General features: G+C 43.1%; 1 protein-coding gene across 3 annotated transcripts; it reads left to right on the forward strand.

The window, feature by feature from the left end:
• On the forward strand, positions 2,011–26,623 carry LIMA1 (LIM domain and actin binding 1). Of its 3 annotated transcripts, none has more exons than XM_021379242.1 (11): positions 2,011–2,153; positions 5,451–5,586; positions 7,898–7,943; positions 9,960–10,418; positions 14,975–15,083; positions 15,901–16,049; positions 17,847–17,954; positions 20,084–20,141; positions 20,886–21,001; positions 23,903–24,036; positions 24,443–26,623. In XM_021379242.1, the coding sequence occupies exons 2-11, from the start codon at positions 5,468–5,470 to the stop codon at positions 25,443–25,445; spliced, it is 2,301 nt and encodes a 766-aa protein (XP_021234917.1). In that variant the 5' UTR covers positions 2,011–2,153; positions 5,451–5,467; the 3' UTR covers positions 25,446–26,623. The 3 variants fall into 3 exon arrangements, with proteins under 3 accessions (XP_021234917.1, XP_021234919.1, XP_021234918.1); XM_021379243.1 differs by having other exon boundaries at positions 2,027–2,153; positions 5,448–5,586; XM_021379244.1 differs by lacking the exon at positions 17,847–17,954.

The following is a 27,019-nucleotide window of genomic DNA, read 5'->3' on the forward strand; positions in this document are numbered from 1 at the left end:
GATGGTAACTTACTGACTCGTCAGCCTTTCTCCCTGCGATTCACAACAATCTCTTACTAAACCACCAAGACACCAGAAAACGCTCTGGTCATTTTCAGTGATGAGCTCAGAGCTGTCAGCTGCAGCTCGGGAAGGAGACCACAGCATTGTCACGGACACTTCTCTGAAGCCACTGGTTCAGGATACAACAGCAGCCAAAAGCACCAGCTGAATGTGGGCTGTTTCCAAGAAGGACACCAAGGTGAGGCCAAAGTCCTCATCTCTGCTGTTAGAAAAGTCCTCAGTCTGCTCGCAGCTGGAGCAGCTCTGGTCCCAGCAGCACAGAAGAACGAGATGGAGGTACTGAGGGTCCAGAGGAGGGCAGGGAGCAGCTGTCTTCATAAGGAGCTAACAAAATCCTTGGGACTCACTCGTCAGCTTATAGAGAAGGCTTAGAAGGATCTCATGGAGGTTTTCAAAGTTGTGAGGTTGGCAGAACAAGGAAACGCAGACTTTGCATCCACCAAATTTGCCTACGCAATAACAAGATCGTTTTACAGCTGTAAGATCAGCTGAAAGGACAAAGAATTGGACTGGATGATCTTGGAGGTCTTTTCCAACCTACCTAATTCTATGATTCTGTTTTTTGACACAAGTCTGGAACCTGCTGTTGCAGAAAACTGTGGAACTATCAACACGTTTAAAAGGTTTTACAGAAACTCACGAGCAACAAGAGGTACATAAATGGCTGCTAAAGGGGCAAGAACGCACCCTTTAACCTCTCTAACCCGTTCAGGATGCTGGAGGGAAGCGGAGCCAGCTCAACCAATGTAATCTCCAAACCTTGCGCATAACTAATCGAGTCAACGTGGTATCTTCTGACTGCTGCGCTCATCTGCCTCTCAGTCTCTTTGCTGCTGTGCCTCACGTTACAGCGTGGCCTCGTTTAGACTCCAGTCCTGCAGGAGCTCTGCTGAGCTCAGCTCCAGAAACCGCTGCGGAGAGGAAGCTGCACATGTGGCACAGGCTCAAGGCTGCCTCAGATGTGCAGTTTGACTGTTTTCCTGTGTTCTTCGTCACCGATTTTGAGATTTTTCACATTGAAAATCCTCAAGTCAGCATTAACATAACATCGTTTTCTAGATGACCCTTCATCAAAACAAACCCTTGGAGCAACTCCGTGGGGGAAGCAGGAGTAACTCACTGAAGGGGCCTGTGCATGCTGGCACCTGGCACTGCTGGAGGTGCCCTGCAGCGTTCCCAGCACCAGAGAAAAGCGGAGGCCAGGCCAGAGGGGCTCAATCCTGCGGCAGCCCCGTGTCTTCCCAGCACCTGGAATGGCAGCAGCACCTCGGAGCAGCAGCTGAGCCGTGCCTGCAGCGCCCTGCTCGCATCACCTAAGCAAACACGCCATTTGCAGTGCAAGTCATGCCTTTCCTAACACCACACGGAGTTTATCTGACGCGCTCTAGCGCACCATTTGAACCAAGAATTTAATGCTTTACGCAGTAGGAACAATACAAAGGATGCAAGTAAGGAAAAAATAATAATAATAAAAAAAAAACCAGGCACCTACAGCAATTCCTGAAGTGCATTGCTCAGATAAACACCTGGAGAGCCACTTTCTGGCTGCAGAGCGCACGCTCGTGTCATGCTAATGAAGATGCATAAACGCCCCAGCATCTCAGGAATGCGGGTTATCTAGTCGGGCTGCTGAAAACCTCTTTTTTTTTGTTTTTTTGTTTTTTTGTTTTTAAACAAACTCGGGCTGTTAAGAGACCCCAGCGCGGGCTCTCCCTCCTCCCAGCGCTGCTCCTTCCCGGTACCACCGCACCTCACTGGCCCCAGCCTGCGAACCCCCTATGGCAGCTCTGCGGTGCTGAGCACTGTGCGCACCCCACAAACACGCGTACCCCACAACAACACCCCTACCCCCTCAGCCCAAAAGACGCGCATGCGCAAGAAAGACCCCGAGGCCAGCCGAGCTGCGCATGCGCTGGATAAGGACAACCCCCCCCCCCTTTCCCGGTAAAGATTGGGGCGTGGCCTGGGCAGGGGGGCGTGGTTTGGGGGCGTGGCCAACGCGGCTGCCCGGCGGCGCTGCCGGCGCGGAGGTGCAGTTGTTGCCCCGTTCGCGACAGGTGTGCGTGTCGGAGCGCCTCCCGCCGCCGCAGGTGCGTGAGGAGGGAGGGGACGCGCAGACCGCCGGGCCGGCGGGGGGCGCCCTGCCCGCTGCGGCCCTGTCAGCGGGGGTCGGGGCGGCGCAGGGGTGCCCGCTGTGGAGGGGTGCCCGCTGTGGAGGGCCCCGGGCGGGCGCGGGGCCCGGTGGCGTGGAGCGGGCGGCCGGCAGGTCGTTGGGTGCCTTCGGGCTGCCCTTCCCGAGCCCGGCGGTGCCCGCACGGTGCCGGCCGCTGGCAGCGGGGTCGGGTCGTCGCGGAGATCAGCACGGGGAGCGGAGGGGGAGCGAGTCAGGCGAGGTAAAAGTAAGGAAAATGGATGCAGGTGCCGGGAGCAGTGCTCTGAGCCGTGGGGTGGTGGCTAAAGTGCAGATTTCCTTCAGGACTTTCCCACATAGGTGGGTTTCTATCCTCCTGTTACTTATCAGAGCGAGGTGTGCTGCTGTATAGGGGTGCAGTGCAGCCCTTCCCTGCCTGGCATCCTGCACAACTCGAGATTCCCCTCCCCTCCTCCTTGGGACCCTGTTCCGTCTTTAACGTAACTGTCTCTGTTGCACCGCTCAGAATGCTCGCGATCTCATTTAAATTCTAATCGTACAATAAAGAACTGTTTCCTGAAATGGGTTGGAAAAATTATTCAGAAGGTGCAGCAGAAGAAGGAGAAAGATGCGTGAATGAGGTGAAACTGAAAGCGAATGGGAGAGGGCTGAGGACATGGAATGGCGCTGGAAAGGTGGGAGCACGCGTTCCTGGGCACCCTGGGGTTCTGCTGCTTGTCCCTAACAGTGGCTGAGCCTCCAGACACGCTCCTTAACTTCCCGTGTGACATCACTGCAGTAGCTGCTGCTTCTGTATAGAGGGATTGCCAGAACAGTGCTAATTGTCCGGGCGCACCTGTGGCTCCAACGCAGCACATGGTGAGGAAACCGAACAGTAACACAGTGGTGGAAAAATTCATCCGCAAACAGTGATTGCTAAAGGCTTCGATGCTTAGGCATCAAATGAAGGCCCATTTTCTGCACAATTTAACTAGATTTTGTTTTCTCAGTGTTTTACTGCAACTGTCCTTCCGCGTAAGGTGCACGTCAGTCAGCAAGCTGCTGTCTCTGCCAAGAGAGGCTTCTAATGAATGCCCTGCTACTGTTTCCTGTGCAAAACTGACTCCTGTTTAGAGAATGGTGATTTAAACTGCAAAGTGGGGCTTCAGATGATCTTCTCTTGGCTCCAGATTAATCGCAAAACAGAAGTTGAAGCTGTAGCATTAGACAGCTGGCTCCGAGTTTTTTCTTGTTCAGCAGATGCATTTTTCACGAGTAAATTTAATCTGCGATCTCTGCGTATGTATTCTGTGCCTTTATGAAATCTGTATGCCAAATGTTTTCTGCTGGGCATTGATAGTAGGGGCTCTGTCTTGTAATCACAGAAACGCGTATTTATTTGCATGGAAGGTGAGCTTGTTAAAAAGGGAGAATGTTGAGTACCCCTCGTATTTGAATGAGAACTGTTATCTTTGTGGATGATCATTTGTGCAGTTTGCAAAGAGTGACAGCTTCTTTAAGTCTGGAAAACAGCATCCTTTTTCTAGTTTAGTCTTGACAAAGCTTCTCAGGGTAACAGAAGAGGTGATTTAGGGATGCAAAACGTTTTCTGGAAACCATGAATTTCAAACAGTGACTCTTCAGTCCGAGTTCCTCTCGTTAGTGGGGGCAGTGGGTGCATTTCAGAGACTGGCTTAAGTGGGAGATGTGAGCCTGAAGCTGGAGCAAGCTGCAACTGGAAACGTAACACTGATAAGTAGTTTCAGTGTGTTTCAACACCACGACAAAAATAGTGTAACTTTTCTGGTTTGCCATGACAGTTCAACCTGTACGTCTAAAAGCACCATCTAAATCACGATCTTGAAAAACGTGCTGGCTCGATGTGTCATTCCCTCCATTACATCAGGTGAATTAAGGAATGTTAGAGAAAGTCCCATTCTTCCTGACGATATCCACCGGGACAGCAAGATGTTCGTCGGCTGCCTGTTTTATCTCTGCACAGCAGCAGGGTGCAGCACTGGAGAGGTTCCTCTGGTTCCAGCAAGGAGCCGGCGCTTTGCAGACCCATTCCCTCCTGTCAGCATTGGAAATCAGGTTCTTCTGGCTCAGCTTCACATCAGATCAGTGAGATTCCACTTGCTACAGCTGAGTTCTTTTGGACTGAGATGCTACAGAATCCCAAATCTTTGATGCTTTTGAGGAATTGCGTTATATGCATATGAGGATTTCAGAAACGTGATCTTCCCCCCGTTCTACTGTTTATATCAAGTTCCTAAGGTGCCTTTTAAAGACTCAGACTTCTGGAGTTCTGCAACCCAACGGTCAGCTGAAAAACTGATGGAAAAAATGAGAAAGATCAGCCTGCCTGATGTTACCATTGCAGGATCGGGCAGCGCACTTGCTGCAAGCATTGTGTGACACGAGGCTAGGGGTAAAAGAAAATAGGAAAAAAGGAAAGGCGTTGCCTCACAAGCTTTATTTTTGTCTTATCAAGGAACTCTTTATATTAATCTCCCCTCCTTTCCTCCTCCACACAAGAAAACTATGTTAAAAAAAAATATATATATATATCTGATACTGTCTTGTTGACTTGTGCTGTGGAAAGCTGTACAAAATTTCTTCCAGTTTACAGCAAGACAAAAGTAGTCAAAGCTATTCCTTTAGGTAACTGCTACTATTGCAACAAGAGGTTTACAGCTGCCTCTGTGAACAGAGGACTTATGTTAGCTCACAGGGGAAACGGCTGCTGCATGAAGAGTGAACACCACCAGTGAATGAAAAATGTTTGCATAGGAATTACATCCTCTTAGGTTTCATAACTCAAGCCTTCTTACATAAATGCCAGCACATTTGGTTCAGAAAGCAGAACAAGAGAGGGCATACCAGGGCTTCCTGGAGCCTGCGTGTGTAAAGGAAAGATAGGGCTTTGCTTTAACATCCTTTTCAATCACAGCCTGCTTCTCACTCGTGTTCTGCTTTGCATCCTATCTCTTGCCCCATTCATTGTGGCTAGTGCTTTATCGGGGCACCACCTCAGTGGCATCTGCAGAGGAAATTATGACTTTAATCTGACGCTGAGGGGTATTTTTTAGTCAGTGGATGGACAAGATTCTGAATGATCAGCACTTGGTGGCAGTAGTATACAGGCACCTCATGAATGGTGACTTCAAATGGCGACTATCAAATCGCTCTGTGAAACTACTTTTCTGCTCATATAATTCATATTGACTGACACTGTTACTTTCTTCCTCAGTAGGTGTTTGTGGTGATAAGATGGAGCCCTCCCCGTTTAATAGAAGACAATGGACTTCACAGTCTTTGAAAATCACTGCAAAAGAGCTTTCTCTTGTCAACAAGAACAAGTCATCGGCTCTTGTGGAGAGGTTCTCCAGGTAAGGAGATACTGCAAGGCTTCCGAACACAGTCAGCGTGGGGAGGTTGAAGCTGAGATATTCAACAGTAACTGCTTCACTGACAGTTGCTTTGCTTCTCAAAAATACTACTGCTCTGTGGGCATTTAAATTTCTGGTTTAGTATGTGCTGTGCAAAACTGCTTTTAGTTGCTGACATATTGTTTCAAGTATCAGAGCTGTAATCTTTCTGCTGTCAGAAAGGGCAAAGTTCTCTGTCACATTACAGTTAGATTTTGAGGGTATAGTGTTGGAGTGCAGGCAGCTATTGTTGATGGACTTTGACTTCATCAAAAATGGGATTTTGTAGCTTCATCATGAGCTGCATGGGATTCTCACTTAACAGGGGAATTGGGCAGCCAAGAGTCCTAAACTGGCATTAATAGTGTAGTTAGATCATGAGAGTGGGAGACACTTTCTGGAGTCAAGAGAGGAAGGATAATTACGTTCTGGACTTTACACAGAGATGTTACTCTGTAAGTACGCTGTCCTAGGGAGAAGCTGCTTGCTTTGACCAGTCTCGTTAAGGTAATTTATTCACTCATTGAAACTTGATTACAGAACCTAGTCATCTTGCTAAATGTTGATAATCCTTTGGAAAGGGCTTACTGGAAGTAATCCAAACTGCTATTCCTTAATCAAGTGGAGTCCCTCTACATAAGCAGTGTCAGCTCCTTGCAAAAACACAGCGCTGCTTCCTGGCTTTGCCAACTCCGACACTAACAGAGAGGAGCACGTTTTTGTCCAATTTGCCATTATCTAAATATTTATATGTGGAAATATTTTTTTAATCCCCGTAGTGCTTAAATTGTCAGTTTTGCCAGGTCAGAGACATGCAAATTTGCAATAGCGGAAACTTAAACAGTGCGCTGCGGTGGGCTGACTTCCTGAGAGCGCTGCCTGAAACTTTTCAATCCCTGTTTATGTTTTCCAGCATGGTACAGGGCTTTCATCCCCGTGTCTCTATTGCTCTTTCCAATAGTATTGATCCCCGTTCCTCCATAAACTTACTTTCTCAGCATGTCATTCAAATTTTGGAAGCTGTGCAGTATACGAGACACAGGTTATTACATTTGTGTGAATTAAAGAGGGCCAGCTACAGTTCTTCAGCAGCTTTTGGTCTGTACAGTAAAGGCAACTTGAAGAGCAGCAATAAGCAAGGGTGCAATTTGTTGGCTCTTCTGCATGAGGAGAGAAGAAACCTGCATAGCAGCACAGAATTCACAAAAGGAAAAAAATCACTAAGGTACATCGGTTGTAAGACAGTTATTTGTGTGTAAATTTTTTTTCTCGTGGAAAGAATCTGGTCCTTCTATGGATCTGGTCTTTCTAAGGGGCTTTTTTTTTTTCCTTAGAGCCCCTGATACACATTAGCTCTTGGTTCAATACCAGCCATTATTTAAAGTCTGAAGCTGATGACTTATAATATCAGTGACTCATTTATGGCCTGTAACATATTCCTAGTTCTATCAAAAGTAGAATGGCATGGACAAGAAAGACCCACAGGTAAGAGAAACGGAAACACGTCGAGTGATGATTCTTCTTTTTAAAAAGCAGAGCTTTGGTTGCAAATGGCGAAATGTGTCTTACCAGATTAATTTGTGCATTTCAAAAGCAAAGCGCAGTCACCGGGTGCAGTATGCTGATCAGTGAGGCCGGTGTGCTCCGAGCTGTGGGTGCACTTACTCACAGTGGAGTGGCATGCAGATTGCTGGGGAGTTTTCTATAGCTTCTTAAAGGACTTTGATTCATGATCCAGGGTAGCTTATCTTCAGAGGGCTGTGATTAACGTTTCCACTGCTGGGGTGGTTCAGCTGCTCGTGAAGCAACTGCTGAATTGATGCAGTTTACCACCCAGCACAGTCCGATAAACTGGCACTTATGTAGATTTTCTGTGTATGCCAAGCTGTAATTTGTTACGGTTCGGCAGCTGCTGTATAAATAGCTGAGGCGATATTCCTGCGAGGGGACACAGCAGACAGCTGGGTGGGAGAAACAATACAGCTATTCCAAGGTAAACTGCCTATATTTGAGAATGAGAGTGCTTAGCTAACAAAAATTATCAACGCATGTTATTACTGTAAGCTGAATGACTCAAAACATGTCTGTCACTTCTCATTGTTCTGACACTATTTGCTACTGTTTTTTCCAGCCTTGGGTTTTATTTGGTAGGCCTGCAAATAAGAGTCCTAGATGGAAATGAAATCTCCGCTGTCTTCATGATCGTTCAGTATTCCAGTTTAAAACTGTTGTGTTTTGTTTTTGTTTTTTCTCTCCTTCCTGTTTCCCAAAGGTATCAGAAAGCAGCTGAAGAGGCCACGGCTGAGAAAAAAAGAAGTGTAAGTATCTGTTTCCTAGGCAATAAGCAGCAGCCTGCAACCAGAATGGATCACCTGCATGAAAAGTTCCTGTGGCAGTTTATTTTCGGGATATCAAAGCTGTTGCTACGCATCCTACAGAAAACTCAGACACAGTGTCTGCCTTTGACCTATTCCCTCTTCTCTTTACCACTGTGAATGAAAGGAAAGAAAATCAAGTGACTTGCCCAAAGCTATATGTTGAATCACCAGTTCACTCCTAAGCAAAAGGCAGAACAAGTTGGCTGTCATTTCTAACCACAACCTCTTTGTTCTTAGCTGTAGGGCAGTTATGTGGTACCTCTTCCTTTCTTAACTCCATGTAAAAGTCTGCTTATAAAGAAGCTGCCAGCCTCTCTGAAATCTAGCATGCATCTCTTTGATAACTGTAGAATCCGTTAAGGGATCTTCTCTGAAATGGTGTACAGAGTTCAAACTGTTCCTTAATGTGGAGAGCCATCCTTTTTTGGCTCTGCTGGAGCCCTGCATTCCCCCTGCACTGCACTTACTGCCATGGGGTCAGGAGACCCTGATGGAAGACCACGTGTTCACAAGCAGATCCTTTAATTTTCATTTTAAAAGACCAGCGATATTTACAGGATATACAGGTACGTTTTTGCTAGAGCACGCTTCCTTGATCTCTGTAATGCTTTAGAAGTCATCTTCCTTCTCTTTGGAATACATGAGTGATAAAAGAAGTGTTCTAAAATTTACTCCCCAGTCTTAAGTTTGCTTCTGTGATCAGGAGTAGGCAAGTCCCAAGCAAAAATGACTTGTGCTATAAAGTGTGCCAGGACTTCATAGCAGTATGTCTCGTACCCAGAGGTGGAAACCTGCTGTGCTGTTTTGTGTACTTCTGTTACATTGCAACATTTGTCTTACAACTTTCGTACTTTCTTTTAAGTACAGTCAGCAAGTGAGCTGATCTTTTTGAAGCCTAGATGGATTCAAGTTAATTTGCAAAGCAGTGTTCAAAATGTGACCAGAAGAGTAATAGGGTGAGAGACTTAAATCCTAATATAGCTGCTAATCCTGTTTAATTCCTGTAAGCCTTGCAGACCTGCTCCATTTGCAGTCCGATACTTGAGTCTGATACACATTGGACTCCGCAAGGGAGAGACAGCAAAAATGCAATGCGGGCAGGTGTTAAATTTGAATGAATCAAACATGGGCTGGGCTGTTAGTCTGAGGAGAGGTAACTGCTTGTGAGCAAAATCAATCTGGAAAGCATTTGAATGTGGGGAGTACTACTGCTCCATGTATTACCATCTAACTCGCAATGGTAAGGCAGCACTTGTGCTTTGTGTGAATGTTTCCTGTCTAGAGCTTTCAATGTGTTGAGTGAAAGAGAAGAAAAAGTCCAGCAAATGATCTGGTATTTATGAATGGGAGCAAAAAGGAATATCTTGTCCGTACCTCGCTTAAGCCTTACTCTGCATGGTATAAGATACTGAAGCCAGATCTCTTGTAAGTGGAATGCTACTATTTAGTGCTAGTATAAATGCAAAAGATCAAAAAGTACTGGTTTTTGGCAGCTAACGAGTAGCTTTTTGGAAGGGTTATTAATTGTCATCTTCTGAAGCAGCTGGAAGACATTGCAACACTTGGCACACCACACATCTCTCTTGTGGCTGCTTTTTCTGTTGTTTGTTTGTTCCAGGACTAGAGATCCTTGTTGTGTGGATTTGGGTCCCTTTCCCTTCATGTATGGATTCAAGCCTTTTGTGTGTCATTTAACTCATTAGACCTTGACTCCCTTTTTCCTTATAAGGCCATCCTGTTTGCTCACTTCCTGCTTTAGCTCCTGACTTTTCTTTTCTCCCCCCTCCTTCCTTTCCTATCCTGGATGCTTTCTCCATGTGGCACAGTTGTAACTATTCACAGCTGTCTGAAAAAGCAGAGAGCTGAGATCAGTACCGAGCCTTTTAACTTCCTTTCTCATAGAAAGGAAGTGCTTCATCAGGCATATAACTGGAATTTAACTTCTTGTTCTTTCAGAGCACAGAAAATCTTCCCCCTCATTTTACAAGGGGGAATCTGAGCGTACTAAAGAAGAAGTGGGAGAATCCAGTGCCGGGAACGGAGTCTCGGAAGGAAACGCTACGAAGCAGCGGTACTGAGGTTAGGCACAGGGTCGCAAGCCCCGAGCTGGGAGTTGGAAGCAGCCTTGCTTTTTCCTCAGACACAGAGCAGAACCCGGCAGCCGGCGCAGCATCTCACGCCCAGGCCTCTTCTGGCACCCCTGGCCAGCTGCAGGGTCCCGGTGTTGACAGCAGAAAATCAAAAAGCCACTCACCGGAGAGTGGTAAAATGGAAAACTATCTGAGAGAGCCCAGAGAAGTGGAAAAGCCTGAAGCCAGTGAAAACACAGAGTCCTCAGGGAAGATAGAGAAGTACAGCGTTCCGCTGAACAAGTTAAAGATGATGTTTGAAAAGGGTGAAGCAGCTCAGCCCAAGGTAAGGATCTGACCTTCCAAATCTTAAGAGAAACTAAAACTGCTGCCTCCTGGGCATCAGGAAAAATCCCTGGAGGGAGTGGCTCAGAGCTATTGACTCTGTGAGTAATCGTATTCATTGTTTTAGTTGAAACGTAATGTAGCCGCTGTTAGTAACTTATTTGAGGTAAACGTAATGTAGCCGCTGTTAGTAACTTATTTGAGGTATACGTGTAGAGTGCTGCTTTGCTTTGTCGATTGCTCCTTGCAGATGCAAGAGGAATTTGCTTTTGATAGAAGGTTAACATTTCAAATGAGAAAAATATGTGTGGAATTTATTAAGAATTTTTTCGAAGCATGAAGGGAGCGTTTATCTCCTTTGAAGATGAAGATGAGTTACGTAAACGTGAATTGTGTCCAAATATATCTAGTTACATATAAAAGTTGTTCGAGGAGAGCTCAACTGTATGGGCAGCTGAGATGAATGTACTGCCAGAGCAAAGAGCTGTACACGTATCTGTGTGAGTGTGTCACACCTACAGGCGTAGGTAGATACGTGCTGTATAAAAGTGCTGTGAAATACCTCCGTCTTTCCCTCGCTCTTCTCTCATCTTTGTATCTTAACAAATGTTTCTTATCAAAAAATCCTCGCCAGGAAAAATAAGCAAAGATAGCCACACGAGCTGCTGCCTTCACTCGTTTTGACTTGCAAATGCACAGGGCTTGCATTTTCCTACAACTGCTCATGAAATCTGATCCTGCATGTGGACTGCAGACTCTGTGTCCCGGGGGAGAATTGCTTAACTAGAAAATGAGTTGCATATGCCAGTGACTTGCAACATAGTCCTGAGGCTGGTGGATTTTCCAGTTTTCTCATAGTTTCCTATACTTCTGGCTTTGTTTTACTGCGGCTGATTTTCTTGCACCATTGAATAAAACTAGCAGATCTTATACAAAGGTTTTTAAAACATGTATCCGGGGCTTCAGAGGGGCAACTCTTTGTTAAAGTAAGTTTGGGGTCTGTCTATAATCATTTCACAACGTAGATGTTGTAGTCTTTGTCATTCTGTAAGAGCCACCCGTGCTATCAGGGCCATTGAAAGGGTGGGACGCCGAGGGTGATTTCCTGATAGCACTTCTCTGAACTCTTGCTGTAGGATTAATCCGTCAGGATTCCTCAGGAAAGTACCATTCTGCAGATGGACGTGAAGTAATTTTATCTTAGCCTGGGGAATCAAATTGTTTTGGAGATGACTGAATCTGGAACTGATAATTCTCTAAAGCTTAGTCATTTGAATGTGGTTGAAATCTGAGCGAACACAGTAAATATCATACAGTAGATATGGAACTCTTCAGGTTAGGTTCAAATCCCGTTCCTATTCCAAGTTAATCTGGTTACTTTTGAATTTTGGAAGGGAAAAGGCATGAAGGGCTCTGAAGTTTAAGTCGGGGGGAGGGGTGTCTGATTAGAAAGCACTATTGTAAGATTTCTGGTTCTGGGATTTTATCTGGGGATTGGAGGATGATGTCATGTAGTCACGTACAATGAAGATAGTTCAGTGCTATGGGGACACAGATCTTTTTCACTAAGGTAGGAAGTGACTGCAGCAGCGGTGCAGGTTTAACTAGCTGCAGGGTCTGCAGTTATCTCTTCCATTTATACTCTTCCTGAACCCTGTTTGTTGATAAACTCCTGGCTTAAGTGCAAGCAAGGCTTCACCTAAGAAGTGGTCATTTTCCTTGGTATTTACTTCAGTCTTGCGGTATAAGCACTGCCAGAGCTTTCCTGACAAAAACATCTGTATAAGCTAAGTGGCAACATAGCTACAGCTTCATGGCAGTAAAGATAAAATAACTCGCCTGGTTGCTGGGTAAGTCCATGGCAAGAATCCAGGTCACTGCCTGGATTTCCTGACTCGATCACAGACTCTACACAAACCTATTCTGATTTTCAGGGCAAAACTCTCTGAGTTTATTCATCTATTTGTTCAGATTTTGCTCAGTCTTCTACAGCTTAGATACAAGGCAATCTTTTTCTTCCACGAAGACACAGTATAAATACTTCTCAAGACATTAGTCTGAACCAGAAGCAGGAATGTTGGTCTAGATTGCTTCAGCGCTAAGCAGAGGCCAAACATTAGGTCTTTTATCAATTTCAAAGAATTCTTCCTGTGAGGGATAGCAAAAACATACCCAAGGAAGATCAGAAGAGAAGAAAGAGCAAGCAGATCTGCAAGGCTTGTTAAAAAAAAAGTTCTCTCTAAGTTGGTTTGTGTTTTTCGTTTGAGGCAAAAACTTACTGTGCCTTGTGTATCTAACCTGACGCTCAGGGTCACATTTGACACAGTTGTCTATAATGAAATAGGTGTAATTTTTATTTGGTCTTTTGCCCAACAGCTCCTTGCGCCCCAGGCGAAATGCTGTTAACTCTGTGGTACCTCTGCACTCACCTCTTTTGTCTTAGAGCATTGGGGCTTTCCAGACATCAGGAGTATTTTATTTCATTTTGCAAGCAGCACGAGCTGTAGCACTGGAAGAGTGGGCCACCCAGAGCTATAGAGGGAACCGAGTGGGATGAGCCTAAACCTGGGGGTAAGGGATTCCTTCATGCTAAAGGTGTTACCTTCCATGCACCCTAACCACCCTAATTACTTGTGGTCAGGCTATTGGTGGTAATGGAGAAAGTCTCTCATCTTCCTTTTGGTAAACATTTTTCACTTACTACTCTGCTTTTTCTTTTTTTTCTCCACAATGTAAGACTACTGACATAAAATCTACACGACATTGGCTTTACGCAGCCTGGATTTCTAACTGTTTTTTTCTCCAGAGGGATGCTAATAGTTCCTTTCAGTGCTGTTGGAATCCCAGGCACCAGAGCTAAATTTAAGACTTTTGTTCCCCAGCAGTGAAACCTTCCTCACGAATGCAGCTCACCAGTTAAACTCCCTGTGTGTCCATACTACAATCTGGTTTGTTCCATTTGTAGCTTTGTCAGTCCTGCTATGTGCAAGAGAGTGTATATGGCCCACATTGTAAATAAACAAAAAAAACCCACCTGCAGCTTATCTGAATTCACTAGTTCAGAGTTTCAAGTGGGCTAATAAACTTGTTTTTTTTCTATCCTCATAGGATCTTCATGAGTATTCTGCCTGTAATGGTATTTTCTGTATACTGGTGAAAAGCTAGACCCTTTGAAGGCCCAATTTCTGAGCTGTTGTAAGAGCTTCAAACGTATGGGCTGAAGGTGACATGAAAGCAGACATAGGTTGAATAAGAATCATCTAAGGACAGTTTGCTCAGAATAAGGAATCTGCAAGTTCTTACAAGCGTGCAGACACTCCCAAACTGAACCTATCAACGCTCTCAGTGGAAGGAAAAGGCTTGTCATAGCTAAGCTCTTTTCCAGTAAGAAAAGTTAACAAAGCCTTAAACCACAGAAATAAGAAATATTTCCCATGCTAATGGAAAAAAAAAAAAAAAAAAAAAGGTTTTCCAACTGCATTTTCCTTTCCTGGTAAAGTGCTGTTTTGTATGCCAAAGCAGCCTGATTTTTCACAGTGATTATCTTACAGTGCAGTTCTGTTAAAATAGAACTTTGGAATTTCCTTCAGGTTGGTGACCAACAAGTAAGAAAGTTGTTGGAGAGAGGTGGGGGGGCAGGGATGTGTGCTTTTAGCATCTTGCTAAACCTGCCTTCTTCCTGGCATCAGCCTCAACAGTAATTTCTGTCTCTGTGAGTTAACTTTTCCTAAGGAGGGAGATAACAAAGATCCATCACCTTCTGGTATTTGGTATGTTGTCTTTCAGCTGTGAAAATGCCTCATTTCAGTGAGGTCCAATTAAACACTGCATTTCATGAGCACTTTTTCACAATTCCTCTTACTGAGCACAAGATTTTGGGGAGTTGGTCTCAACAAATGAATGTTAAATCTGATTGAGCCAGCCACAACACTTGGGTTGTAACTACAAAACTGCCCACCAGTGCAGCCTTGCAAATAGCGATTATCCTGTTTATCTGAGAATATTTATCTCTAGCACTCTAGCTTAAGCCTTATCAGACCTAATTAGGGAATTATTTGGTACCAAGTGCATGAGGGATCCAAATCAAAACAAATAGTTCTAGTTAACTTTTGTTACCATAGTATTTTTTTTCCCGTTCTGTAGCTGAAAATCAATGCAGATTTCTGTTGTCTTACTCCTTTCGTAATTCTTTCCAATTTTAAATCTTCATAAAATGCCTTTGAACATTAATTTCAAAAGAAATGGTATGAGATGCAAAAATCTCGACTGAAGTTTTGTGCTTGTAGTGAAAAATAGCTCACCTTTGTGGTTTTCTGACTTCTCAACCAAGATAGCCTATCAAAGGGCACCTACCAATGTCTTCAACCATGTTTTCCAGGTGGCAGAGTGTCATGTATTCTGTGATCAAACTTTATATTGGTTAAATAAGATGTCACCTGCTAGACTTGTTTATTCTAGTAAAGCAGATTTGCTAGTGACACCTGTGCATCTTAAAGGATTAAATGCAACAATCTTCGTTTGCCCAGGCAGCTGATAGGTGGGTTCTGTCTCTAATAGGTTGCTAGAGACCAGAGGAAGACAGCAATTGGTAGGAGGATTTCTGAAAACAGCTTCTCTTCAGAGGACCTTGATGTTGGCCAAGGAGAGAAGAGTCACAGTACATCAGGTCAGTAATCCCCCTGTTTGTTTGTTTTCCCTGGTTTATACAATAGAAAACTACCTTATACAGCACAATGGAAATCAATTTGGCCTTTCATAAGTAGAGAGAAGCGTAACTATCTCTTATATGCAAAGTCCCTGCAAGCATCACATTTAATTAACTAAATCTTGCTGTGAATGTTGAAGCATTGTCCCCTTAAGCGTAGGAAACTGAGGCACAGGAGATAGCTAGTAATAATGTGTCTTAATTGTAGGATGTTCCTATGACTACTTTTAATAGTCAGTCTAATTTAGAAAATAAGTAGTGAGTAGACAGTAGGTCTTCCTTGTTTTAATTCTTGTCCTTCCTACCTTGCCCAGATGCTTCAAAGAATGAGTGAGGCGAAACTGAATTAACTTACAACATGTTTGTTGTTGAAATCCTCATCTTTAACATGTTGTGTGGTAAATATTTTAATGGAGGAGGTGGAAGTGGCAGGTGAAACTCTTTTCCTTGTGTCCTGTGTCTTCTCCAGAAGATTTTAACAACTGTGCCTCAGCAGGAATGAAGTGTATTTCCATTTAGCTACTGTAGCAGCTGCTTTAATTTGACAGTAACAGTAAAACAGCCATCAGTGTTCGTACTGTTTGCTTCTGAGACCACTGGCTTGAATCTGTGTCAGGTGAATACTTCTGAAACTAGCTGGATAGATTACAAGACTTAAAGCCTTTGACTGAAGAATTTCTGTAGCACTGGTAAAGGGATAGGGTTTGTAAATCTTCATGCGCGCTATTGGTGTTTGTGAAGGTTACTTGTTATTCATGTGATTCTTTTCATCTTCTAGATACAAGTCCAGCACTCAGCCCAGATAAGGTAGAGACCAAGAAAAGCGTAGAGATGCCTCGCCTAACAGAGACTTCAATAAAGGATAGGTTGGCAAAGTATCAGGCAGCCGTGTCCAAGCAGGGCAGTTCCACAGGCCTCGTTACTGCGGTAAGTCTGTTTGCCTCGGGTAGAAGTGAATTTTAGTCCCGACCTGAGGCTGGAAAGAAGATCTTAAAGAAACCAGGCTTTTTGAAGATAATGCCACCTTGTTTTGAAAAGACCTTTTGCTCATAGAGCTCATTTGTAATGAAGACTGGCTTCTACTGCAGGAGTAAATAAGTATTTGCATCTTGCTGGAATGATCTTGGAAGTTTTCCAGGAAATTAATTGCTGGCACCCTGACTGTGGTCCTTCTGAAACATAATTGACATTCTTTTCCTTTCTGCCTGTCTGGAGCTCTCTGCGTGCTAAAAACAAACAAAAATATCACTTCTGTAATGTACGCTAAGCTAAAAGCTAGGGGAAATGGTCTCTACCCAGCTGAAGTGATTTCTCAATTTCATCTGCAGCGTAGATTTAATTCTGCAGCTCTTGGGAGGACAGTCTAGTAACCTTCATGGTATGAGTGGAAAGGCACTGCAGCCAGTGCAACAAATACCATTATCTGCAAATTGCTGATTTGAGTCCTGTTTCTCACTTGTATTCAGCTTGCCAGATTACTTTTTCCAATTTGTGGCTCAGAGTAGTAGCTGATTCAATAAGGTATGTCCTAATGGGAAGAGATTCACCATGGATTTTTTTCCTCTTAAGAGTGTTTGCAATTCCTCAGTGCTATCAGTTTGAGTGTCAGTACAGCCTCAAGCTCTTAGGAAGCCCCATTTAGTAGAATTTCTTTTGATTTTGGCCTGGCATATCAATAAGGGCAGCAGGTAAGGTGCTGATGAGGTTAGTGTTTGCAGTACTCACGATAGAAGCTGTAAGTCTTGGTTATTTTCCTTCTTTGCTGCCTAAGGAGCTAAGAGTCTTTTGATATGGCAGCGTGGTATTTGTACTTCCCTTCTCTGAAAACGTGTCACATCTATGCTGCAAAAGAGAGACGTAATCTCTCTTGGGAATAGCTATTTTGTGGGCATTGTTGTATAATTAGGTCTGGATTAAAACTGGTGGATGTTTTTGCAGTGGGTTAGAGCGATGGTGAGAAGCAATTCTTTTAATAGCGTTGCAAGTGATACAGGAAGGGTAGGGAGAGATGGTGAACAGCATATTTAGAGATCTGTGTATTAAAGCATCAACGCTTAATTACATACCTGTCAGACTTGATTGGTTTACAGAATCCAGTAAGCTACTAGTGCTGGCATTTGGCTGTTTCTCTTCCATGTTACAAAGAAGATGCCTTGTGAGTGGCATGAGTCTTTCCTCAATTATCTTGAATCCTGCAGCAATGAAACACGAGGTTCTGCTGGATTATTATTAAAGTGTGAAAGATTCTTTTGTGTAAATCTGAAGACAGTTTGTAAGGAACAGAAATCTCAGTGAATAACAGTTGGTTTTTTTCTTTTTTTTTACTAGTATAGAAACAAGTAGGATTTGCTTTTATGTTGTGTTTATCAATTACACAGTGCTTTATATGGTGCTTATCTTGAAAAGTTAATATGTCTGGAAAGTGAAGATGTGGAGCGAGCAGGGGGAATATTAAAGAGTTGATCTTAAATGGAAATCTGGAAGCAGAGAAAAGGGCTGTCATTACCTACACAGAATAAAATTCTACAGCCCCATCTCTTTTCCTCGTTAAAATCCATCACTTTGCAAATGTGTATAGATGTATTTTTAAGCTCTTTCGCTTAGTTATTACTGTATATGCTAGGAAAACAGTTTACAAAAAAAAAAAAAAAACTAAGAAGAAAAATAGCAAGTACTTTTCTAGGAGAAAAGAGCCTGTCAACTTTCAAGTGCTTTATTCTATAGAATGAGATTCAAGCCAGTGAAAGTGAACTCAAGAATTACAAATCTGAGCAGAAGGAGAATAAACCACCAAGTTTTGAGGACTCCATTTCCTATCAGGATGGGGAGAAGGTAAGATGCTCATGCTGGTGAAGTTCAAGGACTTCACTGTAAGTGGAACAAGTTGCTGAGTTTCAGCTGAGATGCTTGTTCCATGTGCTGTATAGAAATTGAGTCTGAGCAGGTGACTATATACATGCTGCAGAATTCCTAATTTTATTTTATTTTTTTAATCTAGACTGTATCTAAATTGTAAGCTAGCAGGTCTCAGTTGAGGACTTTTAAAGTTGTAGACAACATCTAGGTGTAAGTCTTCAGGTTTTCTTGCAGATTTCCCATCTTCTCAGTAATGGCGTGTTGTTAGCGTGGCAGAACCCTTGGTTGTCATACTTTATGTATTTTTTTTAGTGGCTTCAGCAGCTGACTCAAACTGAAACCTCTGGTTTGGGGTTGGTTTTGTTTGACTTTGCCATTAATATTTGACTACGGTGAAGTCACCTAAACTTTTCTGTGTCATACTCCCTAACAAAATGTAATGGCTCTCAACTAGGTATTGCTTTTATAAATAAACTAGAGGATGAAAAGCTTTGTGCGACACATGTGAAAGAGATTTGGTCACCATTTCTTCTGCATTTAGCAGCTAAATTTCGGTTAAGGTAACACAGTGCCAGTCTGGATTTGCTCCCATTTTTGAGCTTCAGCTGTAAATGGAGGCTAAATTACTCTCTGAATACAGAGATAATAAAGCATGCTCGACCATTTGTATACTAAACTGGGGATAGCAGACGGGATAAAAGTAGCTGAATAATAATTGGGGTACTGTGTATTCAAGCCATTCTGAACACGTGGCAGCCTAATGCCAGGAGGGCTTTTAGAGCTTTCCAGCCTTCCTTGGGCCAGGAGCCAAATTGCTGCTTTCAGCTGTTCGTTACTGACAGCTGAGCAGCTCCATGTTTAACTGGTTGAGGCTGCTTTTGCTAAAAGGTGAGTTAATTAAAAGAACACCTGTGAAATCAGAACATTTCTCTGCTGTTGAGTGGAACATTTGAATAAAATTGATTGTATTCAGCAGTAATTGCTAAGTTACTTGCTGAGGCGTCCAGGTGCAATGAAGAACCTGAACAGAACATTGTTTGGGAATCAGGATTGTCCATTTGAAATGGCGTGATGAAATTTGGAAAAAAGCCTGATTAAAACTCCTGGTACTACATCTCAGCAATAGGGACCTTCTGGCAAAAAGACAGCAAAAGAAATGTGCTCACCTTCTCTGCCATTTTTTTTTTTTACACTGAATCCATGACAGATTCAGAAATCAGATAAATGTGAGTCTAACACCCACAGAACATGCTGATGCACTTCCCAGTACACCAGTCTTTGCTATTTTTTTCAATAGAACAATGTGTGTTAATTTATGTAACTTGCTTCTGCCATTACCTCATTAATTTGCAAACATCAACTGCCTGCAATGGACCATTCAGTCATTAAAGGGAATTAATGATGACCTGCCATTAATCTTGTTACAGTAGTTTAGTTTCTCAGTGTAGCTACTTAGAACTGTTTGATAGCAATAGTACCAAATTTAACAAATCTACATCAAGTGCTTTATCTGTAATGTGTTTAGTATCTGAAACTGATTTATAACCACCTCTTAGGAAAACTGTGATTTTGAAAAGTCAGGGTTTTTTTTCGTTGTTGTTAGAGTTTGGTTTGGTTTTGGAAAGCACTGTTTTTGCTGAGTGCTTAAGTATCAGATTTGTCAAACATTGGAGGGAGCCATGAGATTTCCAGTACATGTGGATTACCTGATGGCCAAAGATCTTCTCAGTAAGAAGAACTAGGAAGTACATCACCAAAATCAACGAGGCTTTCTAATGACTAAGAGATAAAGATGTACAAGCTGTAGGTGTTTGGGGAAGAACAAAAATACAGTGTTTGTGTGAACACTACAGCAGATGATCTGAATATTGCTAGAGCTGTAACTGTGTGAGGATATCTGCCTTGTAGCAAGGACTGAGCGTTCTTGACAGTCAGCTGGACTCCATCTTGGCCCTTACAAAACAAAAAAGTAGCTTCATGTGTATCTTTGTGTAGCCAGTCTCTTCCTGTCTGAGTGCTCATGCCATCACTCTGTGTGTTACTTGGGCCGTGATTTTCAGACTTGGGAAGATCACAGGTGCTCACTGCCCAATGTTCTCTTGCAGGTGTCTGTAGGTGAGAACAGCCTGTCTTTCCACTCCAGCCTTTCAGAGGATGGCACTGGTAAGCTCTCATTTTTCCTGCCTCAACAAGAGTAGGATGCATGAATGAGGAAGAGTGCTTGCTCTGATCAGTTGTTTGTAGGATGCTTAGTACCACTCCGGTCAAATAAAGAATATAAAAATCTGTCTCATGCTAAAAGTCTGTCCTGTGCAAGGCTGAATGTACTTACTGATGCAGGACAACTACCAAATATCTTTGGTGTTGACCAGAAGTAGATGAGTTCCCACTCAGTTAAGTCTTTCTCATGTTGCAGTAGATTTACAGCTGAATTCAGGGCCACATGAGAGCACTTTGCAGAAATGACAACACAAGAGTTAGGCGTTGGATCTCCATATAGGAATTTCCATGGTGTATCAACTTAACTATTCTGACACGAGTAGATTGATCATGTTTAAATATATTTGCTTTATCTAGATCAAAATGCTTAATAGCAAACAAATATAGAATCGTAGAATTAGCTAGGTTGGAAAAGACCTACAAGATCCTCCAGTCCAACCATCCACGTACCACCAATAACCCCGCTAAACCATGTCTCTCAACGCTATATCTAAATGTTTCTTGAACACCTCCAGGGACAGTGACTCCACCACCTCCCTGGGCAGCCCGTTCCAGCACTGACCACTCTTTCAGAAAAGTAGTTAGCCCCTAGCTGGTAGGATTGCTATTTGGCTTTATCACCATAAACTTTCCATGGTTTTCAAGTCATTCTAATTATCTTTTCTTCCTGCTCTTCTCCTCCCTTAGTTGGACAAAACCTGGAGACCGAGACAGAAATTCAGAAACCCGTCAGCACAAAACAGCAAAACTTTGGTTCCAAATCACTTGGCCAGACAGATGCATCTCTGCCAAAAACAGTGAAGGTAAAGGAGCTATTTATTCTCAAACATTGGCAAAGATTAGAAAGAACTTTCTAAAAGTGAAAAGCCTTAATTCAACCAATCTGTCAGCAAAGTAACTGTATTAATATCTGATCTGACTGTGAGGGAACTTCAGTTCTGAATGGAGAAGCATCTCAAAACTTGTTTTTTCCAAAGATGAAGCTTGAGCTGCTTAGTGGGAGCTGTGCTGCTGCTGTTGCAGTGGTGTCCCTGTGCAGAGGCAGTCTTTTTCCCACGCTGAAGAGAAACAGGGGTTTGAGCAGGGATGCAGATCCTGCCGGGGTTTGTCTATGCCTCCTGTAAAGTCAGAGCTCCTGGATGGTGGCACTGAGGTCCTGAACCCGAGAGCCTTCGGTCGGTTGGGACCTGCCCCTCAACACTCCTCTTCCAGCTGTTCCCAAAGCAACAGCAGTTGGTAGAAACTTAATATCAAGGGTGAATGGTGAGTGACTCCGGAGAGATGAAGTGTGGCATTCTCAGTAACAAATCTTCAATGTTAGATTTAGCAGGGGCTATAAAGCAGATGGAGGACTTCTTGGATAGGAATGTATTTGCTAATCTTATTAGCCGTGCAGACAGCAGTTCTGAACGTTTTGATCATGCTGCACTTGTCACGTGTGCTGTCTGGAGTTAGGATGCCTGTTCCCTGGGCTGCCATGGGCTTCCTGGCTCACTCTTGAGGAAACAACTGTGCTTTTGTTGTTTTCCCCCATCTTGGAGAAGAACAGCACTGATCTAACCAAGACCAGTGAGATGTGGCTTCTTAATGTTCTGAAGTATAAATGCTAGCTTAAGAAATTAGAGCTGCCTGTAATGTTTTTGTAATCTCAGTCTGTGGAAGCATACAAGGTACATGCGAGCTATGTGTTTTGGTCCTCTGCAATCTCTTCCTATTATTATAATCATTTTAGTCCTCTACCTCGTTACTGCTTTTAATGCTGCACTGCTGAGATAGAAACCCAGATGCTGTTTATTCACGTAAGGTTCCTATTTGTCTTTTCCAGCTTCTGTTTCCTGTTCTTGGTTCCTAATCTCCTCTCCTGCCTTCTGCTTCCCTCCTAATGTGAGCTCAACTCTCAGCTTTCTCTCAAGTTCTTTATTTGTTGGGCCTCACCTTCCTCCTGTAGCTCCTATTTGTAGTATGCTTGGAAAGGAATTTCTTTCTCTTCACACCCCAAAACACCTCTCCATCAGGCACAGGGCTCATTGTTAAACAAGTAAGTTCCTCTTCTTAGATGGGGATGCACATTGCAGAAGCACATGCCAGCACTGTAATGTAATGTTGCAAAACTAAGCTCTTGGGGTCACTTTTTGATGGGCAAGTAAATTGTTGCTGCCTTGCTTCCTGTGGCAAAAGAGGGTGATCAGGGTTTTGTTTGAATTGGTAAACTCTCATTTTCTGAGATTTCATTTAGCAACTCCAGATCCAGAGTTCATATGCAGTTTTGGCAGCACGTAGGGATTGTGGGTCTTTTCAAAAGGAGCTCTGAATTTTTGTTGGTCTAGTTGTCATCGTAATTAGAACTTTAATCTACTATAACTTAAAGCAATGCCTTAAAAAGTTGAAATACCTATCGAACTGGAATTAAATTGGCAGCAAATTTTATGGCTGTGACAAACAGACTTCAGCTGGCTCTGTCTTCAGCAATCTGTCCCTTGCATATTGTAACTTTCATTGCCTAACCATTGTTTCTTGTTTGTTATAAATGAATTGCTGTAATTATGTTTTCCTGTGCCCTTCCTGCTTTTTTTTTTCTTTAGTCACGATATTTTTCCTTGGAGCTTTTCAGTAAGTTTGTAGCAGGTAATTCCATGTCCAAAAAAAAATCTTTTTAATGCTGTACTATCAATGTGTCTATGCAAGCCCATGGATATGGAGCTTAGGCACTCCTATGCTGCTGCTGAAGTAGTTGCTATCAGTGAGCAGCCTGAGAATACCCATTTTTCACCTGCAAGTTTTTTTTTTTCTTGGAGGTATCTTTCCTGCTGGCCAACCATAATAGATTCTGAGAAGTGAATGGCATCAAGTGACCTTTTTTGTGGACAATGTGCTTGCTTCCTTGATGCTTTCAGAAAACAAAGTCTGAAACTGTTCCCATATAGTAGGGCAGCGACGCCTGACTCCTTAGTGTTTAAGTTTACCCTTGCACTAAATTCTCAGGAAATTCTCTTGGTAACTACATAAACAGTTTTAGCTTTTTAACCTCAAAGCCCTGCTTAACTGTAAGTCTTGAGCAAGTTTGAGGGCTGTTTGTCCTGAAACCCGACTACAGTTTTCTTGCTGTAGAGCTGGAATTGCTTACAAATGAAGTCAGAAGCATTTCCTGCTGCCCACATCTGCACTGAGGCTATTTTCTCTTCTTTAAAAGAGTGGAGCGTTTAGCAAAAATGGACTTCAAACTGCTGAGGGCGGTCTGCTCTGTTCCTCTTCTCTCCCCACCCTCAGCCTTTTGTGTTGAGGTTTTCAGATCTTTTTCTATGCTAACTTTCTTTATTTTGGTAAGTCTCATAATGACTGTACCTACTTCAATATTTCATCGTTTTCCTATAAAGAAAAAAATGAAATGGCAGAAACAGATTTCTGGAAACTGGCTCTGTCAAAGTTACAGCTGGGTTCTGGCATTTCCATTGTTCCTTGTCAGCTTGTGATGTGCAGCTCACTGGGGCAAAACCTTGGCTGTCAAACCGCACCAATCCCTGTGGGCTTGCCATAGCCTCTTCCTCACTCATTACCCACCAGAACCCGCTCTGTCAGAATTAGCATGGAGGTTGCAGAAATACTGCAGTTTTTCTGACAACTCTGGAAGCTGTGCATGAATCCAAGCCAAGTCTCTTAGCAGTTGATTCATTTTCCAGCTAACGAACTTTCTCTTCTTCCCGCAGAAGTTTCAGTTGCCAGCAAAGGAAACCTGTGTTGGGTGTCAGAAGACGGTGTACCCAATGGAAAGGCTCCTTGCCAACCAGCAGGTGTTCCACATCAGCTGTTTCCGCTGTTCCTATTGCAACAGTAAACTCAGGTAAACACACTGCTCCATTTGGCTGCCTTCGAGGAAGTGTGGCTTTCCTATTCTCAGAAGCTGAGTAAGATGCTGTCCAGGCTTAGCTGAAATGAAAACAACTATAACCCGGTGAACTGAATAGGAACATAGGAGTGGTAATGCAGTCCTAGTTCTGCCAGTTGCCTTTGCAGTTAATGCAGTGTATTTTCTAACTTGTAATGTCACTTTGTGACAGGAAGATGTAGTGTCCACCTCCTGATACTTGAAAAGAGGGTCATACAAACATGTTAAAACTGTAAGCTTGTCTTTTCTAAACCTACTGGAAGAAATTTAATTTTTTTTCAGCAGCATAACTAAAATATACACTTGCCACAGTGACTGAGAAACAGAATGCTGACATTTGACTTTGTATCTTCCTGAACAGCCTTGGGACATATGCGTCTCTGCGTGGGAATATTTACTGCAAGCCTCACTTCAATCAGCTCTTCAAAGCTAAAGGTAATTACGATGAAGGCTTTGGACACAAACAGCATAAGGAATTGTGGTCAAGCAAAACTGAATGTGAGGAGTCCCCGGAGAAAACTCTTCATGGTGTAAATGCAACAGAGAGCCCTCAAAACCCAGGAGTAGAAGATGCCCCAATTGCAAAAGTAGGAGTTCTGGCAGCAACTATGGAAGCAAAAGCTTCAGCTTTGCCTGAAAGAGAAGAGAAACCAGCGGAAACAAAGAAGCTCAGGATTGCCTGGCCACCTCCATCTGACCAAAGTATTCAAGGAAGCACTGTGGATGAGGGGATCAAAGTATTAAAACCCAAATGGCCCCCAGAAGAAGAGAGTTCCAAGCCAGATGTGTTGGAGGATGTGGATCTGGATCTCAAAAAGTTAAGAAGATCTTCCTCGCTGAAGGAGAGAAGTCGTCCCTTTACGGTGGCAGCCTCGTTTAGAACAGTATCTGTTAAAGGCCATAAAACAGACAATTCATCCTCTCCTTCTAAGGCAGAGAGAGACATGTTGAAAAGAAGTGAGGAACTGGAGAGAGAGGTTGTGGTAGACAGAAAGCAGAAGGAAAAGAAGGTTGAGAATAGGAACATCCAGAATACTGAGGAGAAAAACGTAGAGGAAGAGAGGGAATTGCCTGGTATGAAAACAGCAGAGCATAACTTTGTAGAAAATGGCCAGGAGAATGCAGAGACAGATGAGGAAGAAAACACTGTGGAAGAGCAGCGAACCCCAAATGAAGAATTCCTTGAACCAAATTCTCCTAAACATTCCAGCTTATCCAATGTAACTGCAAAGGAATCATCTCCTGACCAGAATCGCAAATCCCAAGATGTTGGTTTCTGGGAGGGTGAAGATATGGAAGATCTATCTGTGGAAGAACAGATCAAAAGGAACCGTTACTATGAAGATGATGATGAAGAAGAATAAATAGGCCTTTTATAATAAAACTTGCTTCAAGGTGCTGGGCCTTTTTAAATTGGTGTTTTTAGCTTTAACAAACAGCTGTCCTGTATGAAAGCGATGCTATACTGCACATCAACATTAAGGGAATCATATGTACAAATTATCTCAGCCAGGAAAGTACTGCGGAAGCCTGAAAGAGAGTGGGTGCACAGAAATGAGGATCTGTGGCTGTGGGATGCCTTCAACGGGTAACCTCTGTCTGCAGGATGAGAACAGAGCTCCTCTGTACTCCTATTGTCTTACCTTTTTGGAACTCTAGGACCTGTTTCACTAACTCACAGAATTCCCCTGTGCTCGGTGGTGGTAAGGAACAGGCTTTCTGTAATACACTACTTTTACCACTACAAATGCTACTGCAGTGCGTAGGGACCAGTTTCAAAGGGACTTTCTGACCTGCTTTAAAATGATAAATAAATGCACTTTAATACATGTTAAGGGCACACTTTTTTTTTTTAATTATTATAATAAAAACACTTTTTGAGCTTGGAGTCCCAACAACTAAGCATCCAAAACTGAGCAGAACATAACTTTCTTTTTTCAAAACTGCCTATGATCAATTGAAGATTAATACTCCATTTTTCTCCGTGCAACTGGAATAGTGTGCCCACTGCTGGAACAAATGTATTTTAGTGCTTATCCGAACGCTGTGCTGACTGACAGAACTCCTTGAGGACAAGTCAACATTTTTGCAGGAGCCTGCAGGGCATGACTTGTGCATTTTATATGCATTTTGAATGGTTTCTTGTTTACTTAGAGTTCATTATAATCCATTTAAAACTGCACATAACATTTGTAAGGCCTTTGTAAGACAATTTTGAAATCCTACTTGTATCGAGCTGCCGTAATGTTTTTCATTATGGCTGTGAAATTCTGCTGCATTGCGCATCTTTGGAATAAAACCCTATGAACCGGAAATTTTCTGATTGCTAGCATTGAAGCTTAGTACGTTTTTAAACTTGACTGCATTTATTTTACAAATAATGGAATCTGAATGGTGGAAGGAGGATATCCCTTTATATTAGCTTTTATTTGTACTGTAGTTACATGAGAATTAACTCTAACTATATTTGAGGTGTAAAATATCCTGCTTTCTTAACAGTCCCGCTAACTTCAATAAAGTTTGGTCATTTACATAAAAAAAAAATAGATGTGAAGACTGGATTCGTAGTCATTTCACAAAGAAGCACCATTTTAAAAGGAAATGGGAAATGATGGGTGAAATCCCGGGGTTTTTGCTTGCAGCTGGAGGTCAGACAGTGACTTTCTGGTGCCACCAGGTGACGCTGTGGGTCCACTTTTTTTTTGTGGTTGTCGCAGGCAGACTGCAAGACTGAGAGAGAGGGATTAGAATGGGGTGGGCAAAAGAACTAAGGACATGCAGGTGACTTACACTCCCGTTTCTGGCTTCAGCTGCTTCTCAAGCAGCCGAGGACAATCCAGAGTTAGTTTAGTTTAATTTTTTCTTCCTTAAAGCTGCTGTGTATTGCAGTTGTCTTCACTTAGGTCTAAGCTCCCAACCAAAACTAGCCCAGGTTTAG

Source organism: Numida meleagris, chromosome 32 (assembly GCF_002078875.1).
Source record: "Numida meleagris isolate 19003 breed g44 Domestic line chromosome 32, NumMel1.0, whole genome shotgun sequence".
NCBI classification, from domain to species: Eukaryota; Metazoa; Chordata; class Aves; order Galliformes; family Numididae; genus Numida; species Numida meleagris.